Source organism: Lolium perenne, chromosome 3, assembly GCF_019359855.2.
Source record: "Lolium perenne isolate Kyuss_39 chromosome 3, Kyuss_2.0, whole genome shotgun sequence".
Taxonomy (NCBI): domain Eukaryota; kingdom Viridiplantae; phylum Streptophyta; class Magnoliopsida; order Poales; family Poaceae; genus Lolium; species Lolium perenne.
The window spans coordinates 97,716,934-97,727,789 of NC_067246.2; the positions used below are offsets into that span (position 1 = coordinate 97,716,934).

The 10,856-nt window shown below is 48.3% G+C and overlaps 1 protein-coding gene across 1 annotated transcript; it reads left to right on the top strand.

The window, feature by feature from the left end:
* Positions 1 to 770: 770 nt before the first annotated feature.
* Positions 771 to 7,397, top strand: LOC127341961 (SMR domain-containing protein At5g58720). Its single transcript, XM_051367902.1, has 11 exons — positions 771 to 1,603; positions 2,857 to 2,882; positions 3,383 to 3,526; positions 4,085 to 4,164; positions 4,734 to 4,960; positions 5,429 to 5,499; positions 5,584 to 5,640; positions 5,935 to 6,002; positions 6,088 to 6,194; positions 6,316 to 6,383; positions 6,892 to 7,397. The coding sequence occupies exons 1-11, from the start codon at positions 853 to 855 to the stop codon at positions 7,012 to 7,014; spliced, it is 1,722 nt and encodes a 573-aa protein (XP_051223862.1). The 5' UTR covers positions 771 to 852; the 3' UTR covers positions 7,015 to 7,397.
* The last annotated feature ends 3,459 nt before the right edge of the window (positions 7,398 to 10,856 follow it).

Sequence of the window (10,856 nt, forward strand, 5' to 3'; positions counted from 1 at the left end):
TCTGCTATGTTTTATGAGAGGTAATTATGAAACACAGCCGGGGGCACAATGGAGAAAGAGTTGGCCGAGGGAGATTCTATGTTTTATGGGAGGGAGAGATAATAATGTGAAATGGAAATAACCAGTAATTTGAGTATCCCAAAGTGCAGGCTCATGTAGATGGTGTTGACACCGATAAGTGTTGATTAATATTCATTTTTAATCAACAATAATCATCGACATTATGTTTATATGTACCACTGGAAAAGAAACTAATGAACCCGTGGCAACGCACGGGCATTCAACTAGTAGTTAACGAAATCCCAGCATGAGTTATACCCGGTGTTTAAATAAGGATATACCTAGAAAAAATAATCATTTGTTAATTCTGGAGATTTGAATTGATACTTGTGGATTTACTTGAAAATCTTATCAAACGCTATCCCGTCCCACTTCCCCACCCTGTCCCCTGATTCTCGCGCGCATACCGTTCCTATCCCGTCCATTCAGCGGAAGCGGGACACGATCGCTCGGCCCACCCCATCCACCACCACCACCACTCTAGCCGTCTAGGGTAAACTACCAGTCCAAAGTAAAGTAGTACTCGCCCGTATCAGCCATCGCCTGAACTGAACCCACTTCCATCCATCCATCTTCGCGACTCACCTCGCTGACCATGACATGTGGGACCCACGGATGACGTGACCCACCTGCAAACGACAGTACCGTAAAATATTCTGTATCGGGCCCACCACCGTGCCTCGTCGCCTTCTTCCTCCCTCCACCGCATTCTCCCTCTCCCAGGCAGAAAAATCAGGAAAAAGTCAAAAACCCGCAGGAGGGAGAGAGCAAAATAGAGAGAGCGGCGCCGAGATGAAGCCCTCCAACGCCAAGAAGAAATCCAAGAAGAAGAAGCGCCCCTCGCCGCCGGCCACCGAGGGCGCGCCGCCGCCGCCGCCGGCCGGTTCTCCCCGCTCGCCGCTCTCGGAAACCCTAACCCTAGCGGCGGCAGCCGCCGCTTCCGAGGCGGAATCCGGCAGCAGCAGCGGCGGGGACGTGTCGGCCTACTCGCGCTCCTTCACCCCGAGCTCCTCCTCCTCGGGCGCCGCCTCCACCTCCTCATTCTACGCGCCCTCCTCCTCCTCCTCCTCCTCGGCCGCGGGCGACGAGCGCCGGGACCTCGCCTGGCTGCTCGACGCCTTCGGCAGCGCCACCATCGACCAGGTCGAGACCGCCTACCGCGACGCCGGCGCCGACCCCTTCCTCGCCGCCGGCATCCTCGCATCCACTCACCCGCCCCCGCCGCCTCCTCCCCCGCCAGATCTCTCCCCCCACACTGGATCTGCCGCCCGGAAGCCCGCGCGCAGGCCCAGGAAGCTCCCCGTCGCCGCCTCCGGCATGGTCGCCGACGTCATCGGCAAGGGCTACTCGCGGCCCGCCACTCCGCCCGTCAGCGTGCCCAGCGGCCGGAAGGGCACCGCCAGCAATGGCTGGAATGATGTCAGAAATGGGTGCGGGCCTGGTGCTGATCCCGCCTACAATGTGGAGGAGGCCGAGCAGTTCCTGTGCTCCATGCTTGGGGATAGTTCCGAGCTCAACATGGGTGTGGTCAGGGACGTGCTAGGTGAGCCGGTTAACACTTCTTCTGCTGTGGTGTTTTCATACCATTGTACTTCTTTACCTGTGATCGTTTCTTTCTGCTGCTGGAAGTCATAGCCAAGTCAAACGGCAGTAATAAGAGTAAAAGCACGTTTGGAGAAAGGTGCTCTTTTTTCTGGAAAGTTTTCGTATTTAGTTAGTTCAATGGCGTTTCTTTGGAATGCTTTGATAGTTGAACAACTAAATACCAAACCTTTCCAAAGAACTACATATCACCCAAAACATGGCCTGAAGGTTGAAGCACTGGCTTCGTTCAAACCATTTATTTAGCCAACAGGGGAATGGTTTGACAGCTTGACCGATGCCCTAAAATTGGAAAAGAGAATACACATAAGGCTACCGTAACAAATTCATGTGATCTGCAAGCCAATCTTGTTTCACTGTCCTTCAGATATGTTTTTAGTCTCTAGTTTTTGCTTCTGCGCTGTAGATACCCCCATGCTAGTATCTGATCTATCAATATTCTCGGCATCACATGCTTCTAAAACATCTGGTTGGAAATGATACCGAATTGGCTCCTTTTAAATGCTTGGTGGTTTCTTATAGAGGGATGTGTGCAGTGAGCAAGGCAGTATTGATGGTTTTGGGCTGAAGTCCTCCCGAAAAGTCAAGCCAGGGAATTGACGCTTGAGCTTATTGTGTGCAAGGATATAGAAGCCCAGAGTAAAATAGAGCAAGATTCAAGGCAACACACATTGCGCCCTTGTTCTCTTAGCTTAAATATTTGGACGTTAAGGAGACTGTTGCCCATAATTTTGTTTATGTGCTTAATTTAACTACATGTGGAAATTGCATGATATCACACTCAACTGGTGGATCCACTTCTCTTCTTCCGGTGCAAAGGATATACTGGATGGGTGGTTGCTTACAGATTGCGCAATCCTTCAAATGTTGTGCAGTTGTAACCAATCCACAGTTTTAGTTGGACAATGTTTGTATGCAGAAAGGCTGTATGATTTACTTATATACAGCTTCTGAAAGTACATGTTATGCAATCAATCTAAATTGTTAGATGCAACATGGTGTTTCAGCGGCTGATTTAAAAATTCATTCATATTTATCCTTATTCATTCGGAAGCTACTTAATGTATTTTCGATTGAGTTATAGTGTGTTGAGATATGAATCTGACATTACTATTTGCATTTGGTAATCCAGTTGGACATGATGCTTAGCTTCTCAGAAAGTGTTTCTTATGTTATATTTCTTTCATTTTGCAGGTCAGTATGGATATGATGTTGAGAAGGTAAATACGTATTCACTTCATCTCTTAGTGCCTCGACCAGGGTACAAATTTCCACATTTCACTAAAGTTTGTTGATTGGTTGTAGCTAGAATTTTGCCTGTTCTTGATAGTATCAGCAGTCTGTCTGCCCTCTTTACTTTTAAATTCTGGCAAAAACTGTATGCACGTGGTTCTGGGAATTTTCTCTAGTTCTACGATCATATGCACACAACATTAAGATGTCATTATTGGCACATGGGAATACATGAAGGTAGATATAAAAGCTGCTTCTGTAACAATTTAGTCATTGACCATAGATGAGTAACCAGTGTGCAATAGCATGTGCCTTCTTCGTGCATTCGTTTTGTGGCAGTTGCCAGGACACTCTCTGATAGAGAGACATGAACATAGAGAAATTTACGTACTCGATTGCGAAATTAGACTGCTGCTTTTTCTACCGAATGGGATGCTGTAACTTGGCAACAGTTTATTGAGAATTTTGACTAACCATGTACTTTCAGGCTCTGGATGCATTACTTGATATCTCTGGTATGGGATGGTGCACTAATGCTGAAGATAATAGCACACGCTCTCCAGATATTTTCCCAGGATATGGAATATATGAAGAAATTTCTTCTGCAATGATTGACCAAAGTTCATGCCAGGTAGTAGCATCACATAGCTACAATTTGAGCTCCTATTCTTCAGTGTTACTCTTGCAGAAAATTCAATTAATCTTAGTTACTTATACATTAGCAGCTATAGTGTTCATTGATAAATATGTTGTCCTACAAATCGCATGGGAACATAGATTGTTTATTAGTACTTAGTGCATGTAGTATCATCCCTTCTGACTTGCCAACGTGCGATATGTTGACTGCAGATTGACAGTTTATGTCGTACTTTTCAAAGCACCAACTATTCCCAGTTTGCCATTGGTGTGTTCTTTGACCTGGTTTTCTAGTCATGGAAGTTATTGCCAGTAAGGCTAAAAGCAAATAAAACGAACTTCTGTTAGGATGTTGTTTATTTGGTGGCTCTAGTGTAATGTGATACAGCAAGCATTGTTGAATTCCCTTGCTATTTTTATTTGATTGGCATAAATGTGCCACTCAACTGAACAAATCTCTAGTTCCCTATTATGTTATTAGTAACAAGGAATACATTTAGCAATTCTCATCTGTTTCCTTGTGAAATCTCATATTCTATTATTTTTTATTCAGTTTCCAGAAGAAACACCTGGTATGTCATATAATCACTTTGGAATACAACATGAGTTATTCTGGGGGGAACAGCGGAGCAGGTGAACCTTACCTGACCATATACGTTTTTTCTTTGATTTTTAGTATAAACATTATATAGAGGCTATTAAATGAGTCAGGTTGATGAACTTCATATAAATCTATTTGCATATGCATACTTAACATATACTTAATGCACAAATCTGTGCAAGTAATTTTGTTCGGATAGCTGTAGTGTGGTGTGGGAGAAAAACAGCGGGAAACTGTTCCATGTAGAATATTCATTGCTTTCTCATTATACTTTTGGACATTTTGAAAGTTGCATAATATATGTTCCTGGCTAAGGACATATATCATCTTTGACTATCTAGACAAATTAACTTTGATAAAAGCGTAGTTTAGCAACCTAAGTGAGTTATGACGTCATAAAATTCACTAGTTCAATATAAAGGTCTTAGTAATTGTCAACTTCAACAGTACTGGCTGTGCAGCTAGTCATCTCCTAGGCATCAATGATATCAGAAATCACGTAGACTTCAACAGTACTTGGCTGTACAATGGTATCAGTAATTGCACTATGTGCCATGCTGGTGGTTCTTGGTTTATGATTTTCTTGATCTCTGGTTCATAGCTACATGGAGGCTGTTTGCGAGGTGCAACACCCACCAACGCCGCCTTCAAGATCAGCCGTGGTGGATTCCAAGATGCCACAGCAAGTCCTGGAGTCGCTGTTCAAAGTACCTGGACAGGTTCAGCGCACACACGATCCAAGTAAAATGGACTGGAAAAAGATAGTGAAGAAGCTGCAATCATACAATCATCCTATCACAGCAAACAACCAAGGAAGACCAAAAAATGGTATGTTCTGCTTCTTATCGCTGTGCTTGCCAATCGTGCAAGGATTGATTTGTCTGTGCCTCTTATGATGCCCAGTTCATTGTGATTCAAGATTTCACTCTTTTTTTTTTCACTGTGCTAAACTGGCAATTTCTCACTTCTCATTTACTTCCTCTAGGTTTCATTTTGAGCGTTATTCTTACCGTTAGGTCAATAGCTCCCTCGTCTATACAATTTTGGTTCAATCTTATAAGTGAAGATGCTACTTCTCGGTTTCTTGATTTAATTATAGCTTTCAGCTGATACATTCATATAATGCTTCTATGTATGTTCCTATTTGGACATTTTTCTACCATATACAATGAAACTAGTTTTGATTTATTTTCTTGCAGTTATACATTCAGCTGACCTTATTTCACCTATTGTGCTTTGTAATTGTTGTATTTGGCACTGCTGCAAATTTTGTAACTGTAATTTCTTCGCGTTAAGGGGATGGGTATCAAGAGTTCCGTGGTGTTTCGGCTAGTCATTATGATAAAATGAAAGGATACTATCAGAAAGTAAGAATTTATTTTTGTCAGAGATTTCTTTGTGCCAGATCTTCTTTTGTATTTCTTATTTCTGTCTATTATTTTCCCATGCAGGCTGCCCTGGCATATTCCAAAGGAGAAAAATCTTATGCCTCATACCTTGCAGAGGAGGTCAGACTTGCAATTTTATGATGTTTAAGGCTGAGAAGTGTGACAGAATAATAAAAGAAAGCAAAACGTCTGAATCTCTTGATCTTTCATCCTTAAAGGTTGAATGATGGAGAGCTCTAATTAATGTGCTGCTGTTGTGTTCTTACCTTACAGTTCATAAATTTAGTAAACGGATGTTTGTCCTGTTATAGCATTCTAAGATTCTGTCTTTTGTGAACATTTTCTGTCAGTGTGCATGTACCTGCTATTGTGTTGCCTTAGCATCTCCAATAATCCGATGTCTGTTTGCTTTAGGGAAAACATTATCGGGAATTGGGTCGCGAGGAAGATGAGAAGGCCAGCAGGGAGATATTTGAAGCCAGGTAATTTAATTCTTCTGATAGCAGGAAGATCTTTTCTGAATCTCTTGATACTAAATAGGGCTCCTGTTATATCTTATGTTGGCAGAAACAAACATATAACGAACACAGTGACTATTGATTTGCATGGTCAACATGTCAAGCAAGCTATGAAGCTCCTGAAAGTTCACATGCTGGTTTGTGTATGCATGCCATGTGAGTGTTCACATAAATTTGGGTGTTGTAATCATTGCCCCCAAATTTTTTCAGCTTCACTGGTCTTGGTCTAATGTTTTCTCATCTATATCATGTCTTCCTTTTTCTCTTCCTTAAACAGCTACCCTTCTTAGAGTGATTACTGGTTGTGGTAGTGAAGGTACAGGGAAGGGAAAGATAAAACGATCGGTATGTACTTTTCTGACTAAATATTTTTTGCTCATGTGCTTGCCACCTCAATGTTCTGCTTATAATCTTGTGCGTTTTTATTTATTAATAATTCTGGCAGTGATTTTATAGAAAATTGCATAACTGCTCTCCTGAATTGCATTTGGTTAGATTTTGCATCTTCCATATGCTATCAGCATTTATAGTTTTATGGTCATATGATTCAGTAAGGTAGAATGTTACTGTGCAGCTCTAGGTGGTGTTTATGTTTCCAACATCCACTTGTGGTCAAATGTGAAATCATCAATTCACTGCAAATGTGAACTTCCAGAAAATGGTTGCTAAGTGCTTTGAGGGGCATCCCACCTCCTATCTGGGCCTCTTGGATCCTTTGGCTGAGGCTGGAAGTATTCACATTTGCACGATTCATGGGATACATTGCCTAGTTATTATGTATCCAGTTCATAATAGGTTAATTTTCTTGACTTCACATGCCATGCTCTTGAATGTTGCAATATGTCTGTAATAGGTTATTGAGCTTGTGGAGAAGGAAGGCATTGAATGGCATGAAGGGAATTCCGGAACCATAGTGCTACGACTAGGTGGTCCAAGGGAATATCGCTTTCTAGAGCATGACAGCGATTCTGACTAAATTAAAGCCTTCCCGCTGTCTCTTTTGGAGGAGCCTGACATAGATTAACAGCCGTTCTGATCTATGTATCTCCTGTATCTATCTGTATTTACATGTCCTGTAATTATGGATAGGAGGCCTAGGTTCTGGTGTAGTACGACAGTTTCTGACAACACAGTTGGGGGATAGCGAAGAGAAGATAGGCGCCGTCTGATGTTGTGATCATTTTAGGCTGCTAACCTTGTAATGCACTCGAGGCTATGTACCTGTCTAATTGTTTTATGTGCTGTCCAGGACATTGTAAGAGTGGAACAGCAAACAGTGTAACTTTGCCCTGATATGTCTTTACAAGACATGGGGCAGAGAATGGAACTAAATTATGTACACGTATTAATTATCCTCAATGTCAAGAAGCAAGCCTAAATAAAACTTCACTGCAAAGTGGGAAGTTATTGGCTATGCAATCTGTGCCAGCTTTTTTCCATGAAATGGCTGCATTTTTTTGCATGATACTCTAGAGACTAGGGTGAGCCTGTCGAACATATGGAAAACAAAGATACTGAGAAATCAGTCGCCTTGTCTTGCCTGACTTAGTGCCGTGTGTCCTTTTCAATATCTTCATTTAACACCCAAGCAACTCTGAATGTCTTGTGTGTCTCATCTCCAGTCGCGTCCCCCAAATCCCCCCAAAGGGATTTGGGGCGCGCCGGACAAAAAAACCGTTCCAGCCGTGTCCCCCAAAGCCCATTTTTGTCCGGCGCGTCCCCATACGGTGTCCGGCGCTCCGAGCCCGTCCCCGTCCCACAGGGGACGCACCGGGCACGCCGGATACAACGAAAAGCGAGGCGGGGAGTGGCGGGGCCGACCCGTCAGCGGCACAGTTAATTTTAACCTAACCGTCGCCTACCTCGCGACGGAAGTTATTCGCGCGCAGTGACACACGGCGACATCTTTGCCTTAATGGCGACGGAGGGGCAGGCAAGACGTCTCGTCGGTGCTGCGCGCAGCCTCCACGCGTCGCCGGCGTTCGCACGCCACCGCCCGTTCCCGCGCGATCTTCCCGCCTCTTCGCCCGTTTCGCGCTTTCTTCCCGACGCCGGCGTCTATAAAAGGTCTCCCGGCTCAATGGTAGCCACCACACCACGCCGGCAACAAACACAGCCCTCGTCGCTCCACCGCCGTCTCCTCCACCACCAGTAGCAATGGCGAACCGCCCCGGCGCTGGCCACTTCCCTCCACCGCCGTCCCCTCCACTTGCAGTCCCGGAAACGCAGGTCGACACCGACCCCTCAGCAGCGGCCCGGGAAGAGCGATGGCGTGCACACCGTCAGCAGCGGCGGGAGGCAATGCAGCAGCAGGCCCGCCATCAGCGGGAGGCGGCGCAGGCGACGGATCTGGCGGCGTTCTGCGGCGTCTGACGCCTCGACGAGACAGGAGGCGCGACGGTGCCGGTACCGGGCAGAGATGGAGCAGCGGTGGGCTGACGAGCGCCAGCGCCAGCGCGGTGAGCGGGAGGCGCTATACCGTGAACGGCGGGAGTCGATAGAGCGCCGGCGGTGGGAGTCGATCGAGCGCCAGCAGCAGCTGGCGGCGAGGAGCGTCATCGGCCGGGAGGCGGCGCGAGGGCGTTATGGGGAGGCGGGCGGACCAGTTGGCGGCGGCGATGATGGAGGCGCCAACAGATGTGGAGGAGGAGGCGCCAATGGAGGAGGAGGAGGCCGAGGCGGAGGAGACCGAGGTGGAGGACGACGACGACGACGACGGGCCGCACCCGGACGAGACGGCCGATCAGCAACGCGCGCTCGTCGAGTCCTTCGAGTCGGAGAAGAAGCTCCAGGACGACGCCCGTGCCCACGAAGAGGCGCAGATTCGTCGCGCCGTCGAGCTCTCCCTCCAGGCGGCCCAGCAGGGGAGGGCGGAGGAGGACGCGCGGCGGGAGCGACACCGTCTGGCCACCGCCGAACGCAAGGAGAGGAGGCGCGCGCAGGAGGAGCTGCGGCGTAGGGGAGGCGACGACGGGGCGGGGCCGTCGAACGCACCGCCGGACGGTCAGTAGTCTAGGTTTAGATGAATCTAGCCGTTTTCATTCAAACTTTATAATATATAATCAAAATTGAATGAAAACCTTTATTTTCGTGCACCAATATTCATTTGGGGGCGGCGTTTGGGGGACGCGGCTGGGGAGCGACGTCCCCTAAAGGCGGCACGAACAAAACACGTCCCCCAAACGCTCAATCCGGCGCGGTTTGGGAGACGCTTTGGGGGACGCGACTGGAGATGCTCTTAAGGACCCATGGGTAGGAGCTAGGGAAGTGGTGGCTGATTTGATAAAGGTGGGGCTAAAATGAGCCAGACTTGTTGCTTGCATGCCTTGTGAAGGTGATGTCGGCGGCGCCTCCGTTGTTGATGGTGGGGTCAGTGATTTTAGGAATGTTTTTTATGAACGATATTTTGATTTGTTGCGTGTTCATATATGCTGCTTTGCTACAAACACAGAGTTGATATGTTCCGACATTTGTGTGTCTATTATAAATGTTGCAACTATGTTTTAGTTTACTTGTAGTTTTGTTGCTGATGTTTGTTTCTATGTTGTATACGTATAAATATTTGCTTCATGTTATGCGCGGGAAGGTTTGTTGTGAAGATCGGAATGGCATGGTTGTGACTTCAGCACATATGGCTCTAGGGCGTCCGATTCCTACTAGTTTGCAGTTAGATGACGCATAGCGCAATTTCATATAAGGGATATTTAAGAAAGTGAGCTAAGGGCATCTCCAGCGCCGCGACGCATTTCGGACGTCCAAACGGACGCGTCGTGTCCGTTTGCGTCGGGCGAAATGGTCGAGAGTGTCCGAGTGTCCGTTTGCGTCGGGGGGGGGGGGGGGTGGTGGCTCCAGCGGCACGACGCATAAATTTTTTTTTTCATTCATACTCCATAATTTACATGATAATAAAAAGGACATAAAAAAGCCAGAAAGGGGTGCTAAAATAGGCGCTGTCTACTGGTCGTCGTCGCTGACGAGGTCAATCAGCTGCGGCGTCGGCCATGGAAGCGCGTACGCCGGCGATGGAGGAGGTACCGTCGCACGGGCAGGAGGCTGTGGCCAGGGATCCCACACTGGAGCAGCAGGCGGAGCGCGGACGTTGGAACGCGTCGGCGTGGCTGGAGGAGTCGCTGGCCTCCCCTGCGCGAGCGCTGACTCGCGGAGCTGGATTGCGAGCCCGTCCCACAAAGCGAGCTCGTTGAGCTCGTCCTGCTCGCTGTTGGCGAGTGACATGGCAATGGCCTCCTCCTCTGAAATGTCCGGCGGCTGGTTCTTCGGATCCCACGCCGGTCCGCCGTCGTCATGGTCGTACTGCGGCATGGTCATGTCGCCGTCCTCGTCCGCGTCCTCGTGGTCGTTCTCTTCTTCGGCGGCGATCTCGCGCTCGAAGTAGTCTACGTCGGCGAGGTAGGCAGCGCGGCGCCGCGCTTCGAACTCCCACGCCCCGAAGGAAATCCAGTTGTAGGAGTTTAGCGCGTACGCCGGATCCTCCCGCAGATCCGGCGGCAACACCGCGCGGCGGCGCCGCCCCTCGTCGCGCCGCTCTCGGCCCGAGCGCGGCACGGGGGGGGGGGGGGCAGGGGGACCGGCACGCGCCGGGAGTTCAGGTACCAGCCCCCTCCCGACAAGTTCGCGTCCGGCCATGGTACCGGCCGGTTTTCCTCCCATAGCTGCCCGAGCGAGGTCAACGCGGACGTACCGGCCGACCCGTGCTTTCTTGCCGGAACGCGAGCCGCTAGCCTCCTGGTCGTTCTTCGTCTTCCGGAACGGCCAGCATTCTTCCCCATGGCGTCGGTGTGATGGCTACTGTGGGATTTT

What these genes read in the sequence shown, in the direction of transcription:
- LOC127341961 (XM_051367902.1), top strand. Translation starts at nt 853, where the DNA reads ATGAAGCCCTCCAACGCCAAGAAGAAATCCAAGAAGAAGAAGCGCCCC. An exon ending in ATGGATATGATGTTGAGAAG is followed by an intron (nt 2,883 to 3,382) that starts GTAAATACGTAT and finishes ATGTACTTTCAG; the next exon opens with GCTCTGGATGCATTACTTGA. An exon ending in CCTCATACCTTGCAGAGGAG is followed by an intron (nt 5,641 to 5,934) that starts GTCAGACTTGCA and finishes TGTTTGCTTTAG; the next exon opens with GGAAAACATTATCGGGAATT.